This window comes from Seriola lalandi, unplaced genomic scaffold, assembly GCF_002814215.2.
Source record: "Seriola lalandi dorsalis isolate HSWRI2012SDOR001 ecotype SW California unplaced genomic scaffold, Sedor1 jcf7180002054372, whole genome shotgun sequence".
In the NCBI taxonomy this organism is placed as follows: domain Eukaryota; kingdom Metazoa; phylum Chordata; class Actinopteri; order Carangiformes; family Carangidae; genus Seriola; species Seriola lalandi.
The window spans coordinates 310,190-325,737 of NW_019524925.1; the positions used below are offsets into that span (position 1 = coordinate 310,190).

At 38.8% G+C, this 15,548-nt stretch overlaps 2 protein-coding genes across 2 annotated transcripts in view; one reads left to right on the forward strand and one right to left on the reverse strand.

Moving 5' to 3' along the window:
* fsd2 (fibronectin type III and SPRY domain containing 2) overlaps positions 1-6,024 on the forward strand; it is an 11,848-nt gene extending 5,824 nt beyond the window's left edge. Inside the window, exons 6-13 of the mRNA XM_023408786.2 lie at positions 584-588; positions 1,383-1,547; positions 1,678-1,812; positions 2,000-2,153; positions 2,844-2,977; positions 3,750-3,882; positions 3,975-4,151; positions 5,366-6,024. Coding sequence (XP_023264554.1) covers positions 584-588; positions 1,383-1,547; positions 1,678-1,812; positions 2,000-2,153; positions 2,844-2,977; positions 3,750-3,882; positions 3,975-4,151; positions 5,366-5,615 — 1,153 coding nt within the window. The 3' untranslated portion in view covers positions 5,616-6,024. The remainder of the gene's footprint in view (positions 1-583; positions 589-1,382; positions 1,548-1,677; positions 1,813-1,999; positions 2,154-2,843; positions 2,978-3,749; positions 3,883-3,974; positions 4,152-5,365) is intronic.
* LOC111656867 (KH homology domain-containing protein 4-like) lies at positions 5,804-14,450 on the reverse strand. Its single transcript, XM_023408762.2, has 14 exons — positions 14,315-14,450; positions 13,151-13,424; positions 12,941-13,060; positions 12,724-12,800; positions 12,309-12,361; positions 11,927-12,132; positions 10,911-11,119; positions 10,602-10,662; positions 10,258-10,315; positions 9,803-10,038; positions 9,457-9,561; positions 8,389-8,474; positions 8,186-8,304; positions 5,804-7,730 (listed from the first exon to the last, which is right to left on the reverse strand). The coding sequence occupies exons 1-14, from the start codon at positions 14,341-14,343 to the stop codon at positions 7,600-7,602; spliced, it is 1,764 nt and encodes a 587-aa protein (XP_023264530.1). The 5' UTR covers positions 14,344-14,450; the 3' UTR covers positions 5,804-7,599.
* Positions 14,451-15,548: the final 1,098 nt, after the last annotated feature.

Here is a 15,548-nt window from a genome sequence, read left to right on the forward strand (position 1 = left end):
TATGCCTTACTATAGTATGACTTTTTATGCCTTACTATACTATGACGTTTTTTATGCCTTAATATCATATTTTGGACATTTTTATGACTTAATATACTATGACGTTTTTTGACATTGTTATGCCTTACTATACTATGACATTTTTTGACATTTTAATGCCTTACTATACTATGACGTTTTTTATGCCTTACTATACTTATATTTTTTGTCATTTTTATGCTTTACTATACTATGACTTTTATGCTTTACTATACTATGACGTTTTCATGCCTTACTATGCTATGACATTTTTTTTTTACATTTTTATGCCTTACTATACTATGACTTTTTGTCTTACTATACTATGACATTTTTTGACATTTTAATGCCTTACTATACTATGATGTTTTTATGCCTTAATATTCTTTGACCTTTTTTTTTAACATTTTTATGCCTTAATATCACATTTTTTGACATTTTCATGCCTTACTATACTATCGCAATTTTTTACATTTTATGCCTTAATATCATATCATATTTTATGATAGAGACCGACAAGTAAACACTTCAATGTGGCTGGTTTTTCTTTGTGCATAATGGACAGATCTGGTACAAGGCACACCAAGGTCTCTCTATGAGTAACAAAAGTTTGACTGCTTGTATGGTCTTTGGCTCTCCAGTGTGCTTGACGATCTGATGTTGATGTGGATAGCTTCTAATCCGTGGGGCCACTTATCTTTGAGTCATCCTCCTTCAGAGCTCCTGAGATTATTCTCCATATGTGGGGATCCAAACATATAAACAAAAACAAACATTCCTCAATCTAACCAGGACCTCCAGACGTGTCGTAAATAACTTGGTGTCCTACACAATTATACAGTCATACATCATTTATATTCTAAAATCAAAGTAATATGCATGTAAAACGATTAATACCTTACGTTATTCTATGCCTTACTATACTATGACGTTTTTTGAAATTTTTTTCTCTTACAATACTATGTAGTTTTTAATGACTTTTCATGCCTCACTATACAATGACGTTTTAATGATTTTTATGCATTATTATACTGTGGTGTTTTTATGCCTTACTGAACAGATGATATCTTCTGACAGAAATATGAAAAAGAGCACACAATCAATCAGACCGACAAGTTACTTACTATAACGTTTTATGCCTTATTATACTATGTCGTTTTTATGACTTTTATGTTTTATTATACTTTGACCTTTTTGCCTTATTATACTATGAGGTTTTCATTCCTTGATATACCATGAAATCTTTTGATGTTTTTATGCCTCACTGTACTATGACGTTTTTATGACTTTTCATGCCTTACTATACTATGATGTTTTTTGACATTTTTATGCCTTACTATACTATTTCTCTAATTTATAAACAGCTCCATCTGCCCCAGTAATCAACCCCCAGATGCCCAACTCTGCCACCCAGACGTCTCTGCGCGTGTGCTGGAGTTTGTTCTCTGATGACACGGTGGAGTATTATGAGCTTTACTACAGACCAGTGCTGGAGGACATGCCAGCAGACAGTACCTGTGCACCACATGGTATAACACAGACACACTGACTGCATGATAACACCATCTACTGTTGAAATGGGATCTGTTGATGTGGGGAATCTATCATTTCTCCAAAGGACACTAGTGATGTGTTTTGAAATCTGTTCTTTTTCTCCAGAAAGCAAGGTGAAAGTGAAGGAGACCCACTGCACTGTGACAGATCTTCTGCCTAATGCTCAGTATGAGCTGTGGGTGACGGCTACCAACACCACAGGCATCAGCCCAGCGAGTGAGAAGGCCTTATACATGACAGGTAATAAGTGTCACCCTCCTTAAACTACACGAAGACTCACTAAACCTGACAGCTGGAATAATTGTTCTGTTGTCTGGATGTCCCCTGAAACCAGTTTCAGATGTATTTTTTACCCCCATTTTGTAAATACTCCAGCCTCACTTGATTGATGTTAGAAAAAATAAAGTCTTAAATCCTCGCTCCCTAGTGCCGTCGCCTCCGGTGATCAAGCAGAGGGAGTGTACAAGCTGTCCAGAGGCTGCTCTGATCCGCTGGGAATCAGGAAACACCAACCCTGTAGACTCTTACAACGTGGAGCTGAGTGAGATGGGTACTGATGGCACAGAGAGTGGTGTTACTGAGTAAGAATGTGTTGACATACGCTTACAGTTGACAGATTTGACACAGGAACAAGGTCAAGATTTAATTGTGCATTTCCTTGAAATCTGGCTTGTTTTTCTGTTTTTAAGAATTCACACACAAAGATAAATAAAAATAACTTAGTTGAAACAGGAATGCTCTGCTGGATATAAAACAAAGATGCAGTCCCCCACAATATTAGTCTTCACTGGCCTGTCCTTTAATAAGGCTTTGGCTTCGTTATATATCCATAAACAAAATCCTGCATTAGTGCTTGCCTGGGATTTTTGAGGTCCCATGGTTATAGAGCTGCTGAATCAAGACACACTCTGTCCTAGAAAATCTATTCTTAGCTTCAGCTCCTGCAGCACTGTTAGCCTCAGCTAGAATACTGTCCTCACATTTGGGGTCATTTTTCATTTTTCCTCTGGACATTTCATAGAACAAACCATTTATTTGAATATTCTGTGTATTTCTGCATATAGGAATCTAACCTGCCTTAATTAATATAGCTCCATGGTCCAAATATATCCACTTAGTATTTCAGAAGTAGTTAGAGAAGATCTTATTTCAAGGGTTTCATCTCTAGTAGAGGTTTACAAATAGAGGGCAATCCAAAAAGTTCATATCATTTTGCATTTAATATATTTAGAAGTGATATCAGCCTTCTGTCACAATGTTTAATCCCCCAGGTCTATAGTAGCCGTGCCCACCTGTCAGTGTCTTATCCAGCTGCAGACTGGACGACGTTACCTCATCTCTGTAAGAGCAGTCAACATTGGCGGGCCCAGCGACAGGAGTGACGTCATTATAGTTTCTACAACAGGTGAGAGAAATCATGGTCCAGCCTGTCCATGAAACTTTTGGCCAGTGATGGAAGAAGTATTCATACATCTACTGAAGTGAAAGTAGTCATATCAATTTATAAAAATATCCCTTTAAACAAAAGTACTAGCAGCAAAATACTTGAAACAAAATGAAATGTGGACTTGAACCGTCATCACAGGATAAGTATCTGTAAGTAATGAGCAGTTCAACTGATGAGTGATCACATTGTTTCATTTAAATATGTTTGAATACTGAAGAAGTTGAACCATGAATTATTTAAGAAGAAAAAACAAACAAAAACATTAGAACAAAACTAAACAATGTGTTGCAGATTATTTTTTAAATAATTTCTCACTCCTATAACTATCTGGCGTTCCAATAGACGCACCTCCTGACCCCTTGTGTGGGTCCCAGGTTGGGAACCTGGGGATTGGGAGATTAACATACAAGTGACTGCAGTGCAACGAATTTTCGCTGCTTCATAAATTGCTGTTTTGGTAACAATGCATATTTTGTACAAAGACTTATAGACTTATGTTAAGACTAAGTAGATATTTTTCATTATTTATTTATTTTTGAAGTCTTAATCTGAAAAGTAACCAAAGCTGTAAAATAATGCAGAGGAGTGGAAGAATAAAGTGGCCATTCATGAAAATGCTTAAGTAATATTGCCTCAAAATTGTTAGCAAAAAGGTAAATGTACTTATTTAATTAGCACAATAACTTGGCACATTCAGATTATGACTCACAATGTTTGTTCACCTGTGCAGGTACATTCTTCCATCTCCTGGAGGAAACTGCCCATCCTTGCCTGTCCATCTCTGAAGATGGCTTCACCATGTTTTATGGAGATGAGGAGCTGTCTATTAGTGCTATGGCCTTTGATGATAACACCTTTACCAGGTAAAGAACACAATGGCTAAATAATTGGGACTTTCAAGATTTCCATTTTATGAATGTAAATATGTACATTGTGTGTGTGTGTGTACCTACAGATGTGTAGCAGTCCTGGGAGATCTGATTCCAGTGCGAGGCAGACATTACTGGGAAGTTGAGGTAGATGATGGGACAGAGTTCAGGATTGGAGTTGCATATGTGGACACAGAGAGGAGCTCGTACCTCGGAGCCAACAACACCTCCTGGTGTATGAGACACATTCTCACTCCAACCAGGTAAAAGTGCAACTTCTGTTAAAATAGCACCACTGTGGATCTTATTAACTCTAATGTTCTGTTCAGCCCATCTGGGGTTATATATGATCATTATATACAATGGATTTTCATGCTCTGTGGTGTTGCCAGTACTTATAGCACAGCACTACTCCTCCAAAATAAGTCTATTAGGATTTATGTTATTGGTGTTGCATAACAGTCACTAATACACTGTAGCATGTTATTCTGTGGAGTGACATTACTGGAGTTTTATATGTCAGCGAGAGACTTTTTAGCAAACAAAAGGTGTAAATATTTGTTTGCACAAAGCCCATATGTTCTTACTTGGTGCAATAACAATGTGTGTAACAATTTGTGGCAGAGGAAATGGTTACAACTTCAATACGTTGAACATATGTTGGGGTTTTCAGTAAGGTCAGAAGACAAGAAAAAATATTTTAACTAAAAACATTGATTTTGCAATAATATAATATTTACACAGACAGCAGTGGGGTCTGTGGGACCCCAAACAACGAGGAAGTAAAAGTTTAAACAAAACAAAGGTTAAAGTGGCCCTGGTTTTGTTGCTCAGATGTTATTCCTGTTTGTTATGCAAGCTGCAGAGGACAAACTGGCTTTGATTTGCACGGCACTACACAGACCAAGTAGATGCAGATTTTTCAAACAATCTGAGATCAGAATTAGCTTGCTGATCTTCTCAGGGACTACTACTGCAGTTCATGGAAACTGGGCCAAGACTGTATTTTTAGCCACAAGAAAATTTCATTTCCTAAGCAAAAAAAAAAAAAAAAAAATTGTGGATCCGCTCTATGCAAAACTAAGCCCATTGAAGGTAGAAAAGCCCAGAGTTGAAGATCTGTTACTTTATATGTTGCTATGGCAACTCTTCTTGGAACAAAGCAGGACAGTTGAATCGTCACATTTAGCAAATCATTCAGAGCCACCATATCACACAAGCCCTGAATGTGGTTTCCATTGTGGGCATCATCCTGGTGACTCTGCCTACGCACAATTCAACAATCACATTTCTAATTTTCTTTAATCCGCAGCGATTTGAAATCCGGCTGTTGGCTCATGATTCAGCATCTGCTTCACTACTGGCTGACAGAGGGAAAATTATCCCAACAGGATGAGAGCAAAAGCTTTTTATTTAGAACTACTTTGCTATTCAGAATCATTAAGTTGTCCTCTTTTTTTTTCTTTTTTTCCTTTAGGCATAAATATGAGTTTTTACACAATGGTTGGAGTCCTGACTTGAGGATTACAGTGAACCCAGTACGGATAGGAGTGGCACTGGACTACGAGAGGGGGACGCTGTCCTTCTTTAATGTGGATCTGGAACAACACCTACACACTTTCCACTGTCACTTCCAAAGTTATGTCCACCCCTGCTTTGGCCTGGACAACCCAGGAGCTCTTACTGTACACAACAGTATAGAGGCTCCCGAGTACACATTCACCTGACACCAGCAATCATGTCTAGTATCACAATGTAAAGCCTGGTGGGAAGAGACAACACTTTGGTTAAAAAAATAAAAAACAAAATAAAATTCTGGGGGACATCCCCATTAAGAAACACCTGCCACTGAAGATATAGACATCTGCTGATCTTCCTCAACAGTATAAAATGTGTGTGATCCAAAAACAATAAGGGGTTTTTAGTTGTTTTTATTGTAGTATTCCATGGGAACAGGCATACACCATTTTCCAAGATAAGAAAAAGTTTCACTGAATTTTACAATATGTACTTATACCATCAGTAACTGCAGCAGACCGAGTGTTGAAATTCAAAAGTGAAAATAAGGAGCTTGTTTCTGTTTAACAAAAGATGCATTGCAAAATGAAATAAATGGTTTTAAGAAGGAAAAAAAAATCAATTTGTTGTTATTATACAATTGTATTCACATCTGAAAAGGAAAAATCCACCCTGAATACTTCCACACTGTTAAAAGTGGCTGCTGATGATGTGCTTTGCTTTTCTGGACCAAATTTTTTTTTTTGGCAAGTGCACATTTAAGAGTCTGACCCTTGGAGTAAAAAAGAAAAGCTATCATGACAGCAATAACAAGGGAGAAAAAGATTTATATTCTCTAAAGCCATATCCTCAAAATTTGCTAATAACATTGAGCCACATGATGTATTGCATTTTAAGTCATGTGGCTACAAACGTATGTACAGTGTCAATGCACTACTCGGCAGGCTATCTATATTTACATTTGCTATGTAGGTGGGCATACATTTACCCATGCCCACCTTTGACTAAATCCAACCCACTGTTAGAGGGATTGTAGAAAGGCATTCTGGGAGATGCATGAAAAATAACTAACTGAAACAGATGTACACAAAGCAAAACCAACACCAGGACAAGAAAATGAAAACCATTCTTCCTTAAGAGTCCAGGAAAGCACCAAACATCAGAGACTGGTGATAATTCAAAAAACATGCATACCATAGCTTTTTAGCATCTTCAGCCGGCTTGTTATCATCTGTGCTTCATTACTGATAAGAACCGTAAACAGATTGTCTATCACTGATCAAAGATTTTTTTCCCCTTTTGGCAATCATCATTAATCAGCACAGATGACTGCTGCTTAATTTAAAGCAACCCCTTTGTGCACCCTTTCCCATCTGCCAATCCTGACGAGTGAGCGGTGCATTCTGACAAAACCTTGTATCTCCATTCTCCGTAGGCCTGCTGCTTGATTCTAGGTGTGTGAGGCACACGTGACTATGGCTCCTTTATCCACTCTGCTACCTACTGCCGGGCTCACATATCTAGCTGAAGCCTGAAATTCATTTGTGAATGTTTGTAGTGCATTTGATTTGCAACTGACTTTGTCTTAACACACACACACACAGGCCCACAGTAGAACTAGACCAAGAGAGGGAGAAATCTCCATTCAGGAGAACCAAGCTGTAGCTGCAGATCAACTTATTTTGTGATCACTATGTAAAATGAACCAAAATAGAGGTAAATGACAGAGGCTGTACTGATGTGTAAAGTGAGAGTGAAAGCCCTAAAACAATATGAAAACAAAGATGACAACCCTAATTACTTCTATATAAATACCGTCAACCTGACAAAGCTAAGTCAGCTGCCCTTTAAGTCCCAAAATTGAGGTCAGTACATAAAGTGGCACCAGAAATATGAAGGTGTCTTTAAATGCCATAAGAGAAGAATGCAAAACCATGTCTGCTTGGATTGAAGCAAAAAAGTCAAACAAAAACATTTAGCTTGGAGAATGGTCAGCAATAAAGAAGTTGTTTGCAGTAAATGGGGAAAATATGGCAAAACACTGGTATAGTCCTCAACACAAGGGTGGATTTTTCCTTTTATGGGGTTTGAGTTTAAGAACTGCGCTGATAAACTGAATGTGGACTTTGGGTCTGCGAGTATCCTGGACAGTGGGGGTGGGGCGGGGTGGGGCGGGGCAGGGCAGGGAAGGGGTTATGAGTTAGCTGTCTTACTGCTGCGTGTCCTCTCCTCCTCTTCGTCAGAGGAATCTCCTCCGTAGGGCACAAGCCCTGATGCATCTTCGTCCACTTTAGACTTCTTCTCACACACGTCCTCTTGAGCACCTGTAAGGGCACAATAAAAATGGAGAGATAGAGAAAAGTAGCAAGGAGGTGGGAGACATAAGAGAAAGACGGGAGGCAAAGAGAGAGGGGGAGAGACAAAGCGAGAACAAAACAAAAAGGAAACCCATTGAGGAGCCCCATGTTAGCGGTGGTTTTTGAGTTCGTTTGATCCACAGCCAGGGGAGGGAAGATATCAAATGAAACGGCAGCACAGCACACATCCATAACAGGCAGGTCCGGGGACACATGTTGAGAGAGAAAACAAGGGAAAGACAAAAAACATATACAAGAAGACCGTGTTAGTGGGTTCTACCAGCGGAGAGATTCACACAGGTCTCCACTCCTCCCCCATTCCTCCACGGGGGGAGATGCCATTTCATGCAACAGACAACTCTACAGAAGAAATGTCTGAGTACTCGGGCTCTCAGAATGTAAGGAAATAAAGAAATGCATACCCATTGACGCGGTGCTGCTGGGCTGACTGGTCAGATCCTCTGTCACTGCGTCTCTCGGCCTTTTGCGCATAACAGGGGAAGGAGTCACAAAGGGAGGTGGTGGTGGAGGCATCAGAATCCTGAAAAGAGAAAAGCGTCAGTATCTACACCACACAAGATTCATGAAGAATAACATACAAAGGAAATGAGATCTATTAACAGACCTTTCTACTGCTTTTTCCTCTCCAACATTGGAGGCAGGAAGTGCAGACTCCTGATGAGGAGGACCCTCTGGAGAGCGGCTGGTTGGCTAAAATGTAAAACAATTCAAACCTTTTAGCATATTAAAAAAAAAAGGTTTGACCACAATAGAAACAAAACCTTTTCAGGTGTTTAGTGCTGCTAATCTTTAAACTTTATTTTCAAACTTAATTTTTTGTAGTTATTTGAAGTGGTCAAAAGTTACGTAAAAGAAAATGCAGTTGGAAGTTGGTTATTGAATGAAAAAAAAAGAGAAAGAGAGTGAGAGCGAGAGAGAGAGAGAGAGATTTACTCTGTGGTTAAACAACAGCATAATCAGCAGCTCATTTGCACTCTCTATTTTCATTTTAACTTTCTCTTACCAAAGACATATTCTCTGCTTGCGCACTACAAGAAACCCTTGTTTAGTATCCCAGTGTCCTCTTGTATGCATAGGGACAATAAAATATAGGAATAACTAGTTCGAACCTACTGTTATTCCTTTAAAAACTTTCATTTAAAATAAGAAAAAATGCTTATATAGGCAGGAAAGGCTAAAACTAATGAGCAAGACATTTTAACTATTCTAAAACACCCAAATTTAGATTATTTTATTATTTAAACCTTGAAAGTTATTTGTGGCAGAGCTGGTAATTTCCATTATGGTCAGCCTTTTATCTATTTTCAGTATAAACAGTGATGCAGCTAAAATCCAAGGTCAACTTAGCGTAGTCATTTGTAACAGGATGGTAACTTGATGTTTAAACAACATTTATGTAACTCACTACTCAACTAGTCTAAAAATAGGCAAGAGATAGAAACAAATAGAGCCCAAGTGAAAGATTTTTTTTTTCATGCAATTATTTCATGGAATATAATTGTGTGTATAACTGTGTGTAGTTCAGTGATTTTTGTGGTGTAGCAGTGATGATTGACACTTAAACTTTCATCAGTAACTCAAACCGTTCAATCAATGAGTAAGAGACATGTTCATGTTAAAATGGCCAGAATGGACTTGGAGCAATATGTGCAGGTGTTACTCTTCAGCTAACCTGCTCTTCCTTGGCTGCCTCGTGGAAATGACGCTTGGGACTTCCTGAGTCAGGGGGGCTGCTCAAAGATGCTTCAGGTTCCACTGTCTCACTGCTGCCAGGGTCCTTAAGTAGATCAAAACCAACATATACACACTGATGCTGCAGAAGGATTTTAAAGAACCACAACTACTCCAAGGCCTCAAGGTTTCATGTGTCCTGACATTATATGGTTTATTGCATTAACAATGAGCTCAAAACCTTTTAACAATGAGTTTAATGAAGCTTGTGATGTGTGTGTCTGTGTGCAGATTTAAACTAGTGCTTTAATCAGTAAGTGTTTGCAGCTTTAATCTTTGATAATTACCTGGACGAGATAGGGATGTGGTTTCCTAGGACACACCGGATACTGAACCATTGCCTGAGAAGATGGAGGGTTTGTCGACATGTTAGAATGACTTGGGGGACCATTTGCATTACTCCAATAACCACGGTCTCCTGGATACGCTGAATAGCCGCCAGCATACCCATTTGCTGGGTAGTTATACCAGGACCCCTGGCTAGAGTAATTGCTATTAGGTGGAAATCCATGTGCTGCGTATGCTGAAATGAAAGTATAGAATGTGGAGTTAATAGCATATATCACATGGATCAATAACAGGGTGTTCTGAAAATTTGACCTACTATTTCAACCTATTGTTGAGGCACTAAAGATGTCAAAGGATTAATTACCACAAGAAGAATGCAGCCAGCTAGTACCTGATATTTGGTCACTCTGTTGGAATTTGCCTCTTTAGTTACAAAGAGTAAAAGAATACTCACGTTGTGTTGAGCCTGTGGCCGTGTACATGGACACCATTCGGGCATGTTCAGCTCTCACCTGGAGAACAAGACAAAAAAGAAAAAACTATGTAAAGAGCTGAATAAAAATCCAAAAAGGCTGTGGTGATTTATTTTCAACAACTGTATTGTGGGTAGGTGCAGAGCACTCAAAACCTATCTCTGGAGATCAGGTGGTTCACACTACCGCTTTCACTCTTGGAGGTGGGTATCAGTGAAAACTATATGCTTTGATAGTTTCACCTTCTTATACCTCCAATTAGTCTTTGATTAAATTCAGACCAAATCCAAATTATTTATTTATGGTGACAATATCACGAACTTACAGTTTCCAGCAGACTCTCAGTGAGTTTCTTCGCTGCCTCCAATCCAGCTGCGTTTGGATGGCTGTAACACAAAAAGTTATAATCGGATAAAACAGACCTTACCGGCCAGTTTGACTCACTGTTTAAGCTTTTTTGATGATTTTTTTGTAATGTGACCAGTTGAGGGGAATCTTTGAGGCAGATTTTTTTTATTATGATTATTATTTAACTGCTTATAGGCAGCAGCATAACCACTCAAGAAAGTTGAAGTAGAATCCTAATAGGGAACATGATAAATTTGCAAAATGTGAGCCTTTAGAATGACCATACCTGATGTAAACATAAAGAGGCTCAAAAGACTCTCGTTTTGATGCTTGTTCAATGTAGCCAGAACCTTTTCCTCTGAGGAAGACTCGAGCCCCTGTCTCTGTCTGGATGTGACTCAGGTACGAGCCTCCTGGACCCTCGACCTTTTCATTCACGTTAAATGAAGGCAACGCCTGGTCCAGACCCACAAAAATCTTTGTGTGCACGAAGCTCTGAGGATGAGAAGAAAATGTGATTTATTAACATGCCCTGCACATTTGGGTTGTATGTTGACATCTAAAGGTTGACTAGACAGACAGCTTTGTAAGCAGATGCAGTAATCCAAGGCTTTCCTCTGTAGACCAAGGACGTTCTCTCTGCTACTTCATTTGGGAGGTGGGTATCAGTGAAGGCAACATAGTCTTCACTTGCCTCACATTCTTTACCTCCATTTTCAATTAGAAGCCTGGTACAACAGATATTCAGAAAAACAGACCTAATACAACACACTGCATGCGCAGTTGGTGCCAAACTACTAAGGCACCAACTGCATATGATTTTCTCCTAGCAAACTAGAAAGAATTTTAAGAACTGTGTCCGCAGCTGTATGTGTGTCTGTCCAAAAGGGAGTATAATTGACGCTTTACAAATGAATTAAAAAAGTTTTATAAATGCTGTTACCTAGTATTCCTTTGATCATCTGTATAGGCTAATAATGTGTCAACAATGCTTTTTTATTTTTTCTTGTCATGTTTCTGCTTGTGTATAAAAAAATATTACCCAGTAAAATATGATATAATAATAGATTATGAGCCAACACAGCTAAGTCCTCTTTCATAAATCCTAGCTCTAGCCGCAATGTTTAATACCACTTAATTACGAAATAAACATCAAAGTACAGCTAGAAAATAGAAAAGTAAAATACTTTTGTTCTCAGCTGCTAATACGGAAATAAGTGCAAAACTGCCAGAAAACTCTATACATTTTTCACAAGTGTTTGTAGAGGCTTGAACTCCGACATAGACATCATGTCTGCCTACCCCTGAATGAGGAGCTGCAGGCCGATGTCCCTGGCCTGGCACTGAGTTGGTGTTGGGAGTCCGTGGCACAGGAGGGGGAACAACAGGCCGAGGAGGTTGAGGGTAGAGTGTGAGTGGAGGTATTACAGGCACCTGTTGTCCTCCTGATGCTGCTGAGGCCCTCAACACGCCCTCAGAGATGATCTCCTTTATCCTCATCACAGCCTCTGATGATCAGAAGAGTCAGCATGGACGTCAGCTATATTCAATCTCTTGCCAAAGAACAGGCTTTGGAATGCTTACGACATTTGTGAATTACATTACACAAAGACAATGCCAGACTCTGCATACTGAACAGATTAAGAAAAAGAAAGAAAGAAAAAAGAAAAAAGGTGCTACTTACTATTGACATGCTCTTGAGTCTTTCCCTGGACATGCAAATACAAAGGTCTTTGTCTAGAAGAAAGCAAATCAGAAATGTGACACCACAGAAATTTCACACTCCTCCAAGCATTTTCTTTTTTCTCTATTACCACTTTAACACTCAGGCAATTAATTTTATGTGGTGATTGATAAATTTCATTTTTATTTGATAGATGTTTCACTCCTGGTAAGTATGTTATGATCTTGGCAAGCAATAAGATTTGCAGGAGAGAGATTCTGTACAGCTTGCAACAACTACTCAAAACAATAAGAAGATCTTGAGATTTTTACAGAAACAAATAAATATCATATATTTTGTCTACTATCCAGTGATGTAAAACTTTAATATATGGAGGGCTACTTTTGCAGTAACAAGATCACGTCTTCATACATACCCTCCACCTTTTCCCTTTTCAGCTTCAGTCATGTAGTGACCTTTTGTTGAGACAACTGCTCCACTAATCTGTCGTATCTGGAAAAGGTAATATTTCATATTAGAGAATTTTCATTTAAAGCTGTACAAAGACCAAAATTTCTAATTTTCCCCATTTTTTTTTTTTTTTTTAACTATTGCGGTGTGTCACAACACTACCATGGTCACTTTCCACTTACCTCCTCCTGTGTTTTGCCTTTAGTAAGGAGGTCCCTACAATTTAGTGGTACATCATTTATGTCAACCTCTGTGACCACCATTTCTTCTGTAGTGGTTGGTACAGGCACACTTGGAGGGGTCTAAAAGACAAGAAACTGTTAGTCCTCTAGTTACTGCATGAGCAAGACATATTATACAGCCATTTGCTACAGTTTTTAGATCATGTGCACCTTTGCAAGTAATGGAGGAGGAGTCAACAGCTTTCCTTTTGCCATTAACATGGCATTTATTTTAGCAGCCATGGCTGCGGCCATTTCAACTCCTCCCTGAGGTGCTGGTTTCTCTCCTGTTTGTGGTGGCTGGGAAACTGTGCTGTCTGAACCAGCAGTGCTCACCACTCCTGATAAAGAGACAGGGTGGGCTGCACTTTCATTGCTCCTCTGCTGCCTCACATCTATACTCTGTTTAGACTGGGCTGGCTGATCCCATCGGCTGGTTAGGCACCTGAGGATAAAACAAAAAAAAACAATAAATGAGCATACAATTGCTCCACAATTTTAACAAGAAAAATTAAAAAAAACAAACTCAAAGCAAAACCGACTGGCCATATCAATATTGAAGATGATTTGTTAAATCTTAGATGAATGGGGAAACGTGTTCAAGATTAAAATGTTAAGTTTCTCCGTTTAAAACATTGGTGTTCCACAATCATATTAGTGAACTATGTAGCCCAAACTGTGACATATAAACACACACACACACACACACACACACACGAAAGCACTTGATGGGACGTATTCAATACCTGAAACGAGACTGGTTACGTTAACGTTTGTAGATGGCTGTTTATTGCAATCAACCGATATGAGGTGATGCATGCAAATTGTGGACTTTTTAAAGTATTTCGTTGATAAACACTTTGTCTTTTGGATGAAGTTAACAACACTCTCTCTTTTTGTTCCAAATCAACAGGCGTAATGTTAACGTTGGTTAACTGTTTATTCTCAGCTAAGCCAAAGTTAGCTAGCCTTAACTGAAAGTGAAGCAAGGCTGAGGTAGCTAACTTAGCAAGTTCCAATCCTGTTTTTGGACGTAGATATTACCAATATATCCACTTAAAACTTAATGTGAATCTAGTGTTCGACCATATAGGTAACACACACCCTGTTTTAACCTACTCGTATTTACTTTTAAACGTTCAAATCATACCCCTCAAGCTAACATTTATTAGCAGGCCACAACCATGTATGCTAGCTGGTGGTAAAGCTTCAGATCAACAGATTCAACTGACTAACACCGCGGCTAGCGTTAGCTTAGCTTAGCTTAGCTGGCCCGTGCAACGTTACTCATGTTACCCGACAGATTTACCACTAACAAACTAAGCGGGTACTTACGGTGTTTGTCCAGTCATTCCCGAAGACATAGCACCACTCCACTAAATCTGCGGTAAAATTAAAACAGTTTATAATGTAGTTGACGATGGACGACGGTAGCCATTAGTCTGCTCTCTCTGGCGCCGGCGATTTCTTCTGACGACTTGTCGCAAAGTCTGACTCACCGGAAGCTGGGCTGTTTTCTTGTTACGTAATACTCGGTTTAACTATATATTTTAATTGTAGATCATTAATGAATATAGGTCACCTAGTTTGGAAAGCATAGGAGTTAAACTGTCTCAGGACGGACTTTCAGCCAGTGGATTTAAAATGTGTGATTAAAAGAAGGAAAATCCAAAGAGTTAAGACCCTCATTGTGTGTTCATGACCATGGCTGGATTAACCTGCTTGGGAGGTCTGGGGTAATTAGTAGCGGCTGGGCCCCCATTTAAGGTAGTCAGAGCAATTTTTGATCTCTCAGAACTAGTTCGCAAGACAATGTCAAGTGTTTATAGTTGTTTGTCAAAGATAGGAGGGAGATGTATATCAATCAAAATATGAATAACGTCAAAAACATCTGAAAAAAAAAAAAACAAATGGAAAAAGAGTAGAGAGTAATTAAAAAAATAATTAAATTTTGTCATGGATAGTACAACAAAGTCCTTGAGTCTTTTTCACAGTCCACTGACCTTTATCTTACAATTTGAAATATTAGAAAATTGGAACTCTGACCATGCAGCCAAAAGTAGTCTACTTGTGCTGTGTTTATAAATACAAAAAAAATATTATTCTAGCATTTTGCATCACCATGTTTAGTACAACCTTAGACTAGCAAATTACAAACTGTGTTGTTTGTAATCCTTCTGCTAAGTATTTATTTACTACGTACATCAATCATTACACTGTACTGTGTGTTTTTCATGGCTGAGTGTGAGTAATTTCATTGAATGCGAAGCCAGTGTGACATCACCTTAAGGCAGAATTCAAACAGCCTATTTAGGGCTGCATAAAAAAGAAAAAAAACACAGCCTTTTCTTTCACTTCTTGATTTTCTGCATTGGCAAATAATGTTAAACAGTGCAAAATACACAACAATACAACACCACCTCTCTCGAAGGGCGGAGGTTGTGTAAAATGATTTAAAGATCAGGAACCATTGTTTATTTCCCATTTCCTACCAACAGCCAGCATTGTCTTCTTTTAAACCATGACCACAATCATTTCCTAACTTCAGCCAAGTAGTTTTTTAATGTCC

Coding starts and splice junctions, on each gene's coding strand:
- LOC111656867 (XM_023408762.2), bottom strand. CDS start 14,343: ATGTCTTCGGGAATGACTGGACAAACACC. Junction 10,663..10,910: donor CCTCTTTATGTTTACATCAG/GTATGGTCATTC, acceptor TTTGTGTTACAG/CCATCCAAACGCAGCTGGAT. Junction 10,039..10,257: donor GGCCACAGGCTCAACACAAC/GTGAGTATTCTT, acceptor CTTTCATTTCAG/CATACGCAGCACATGGATTT.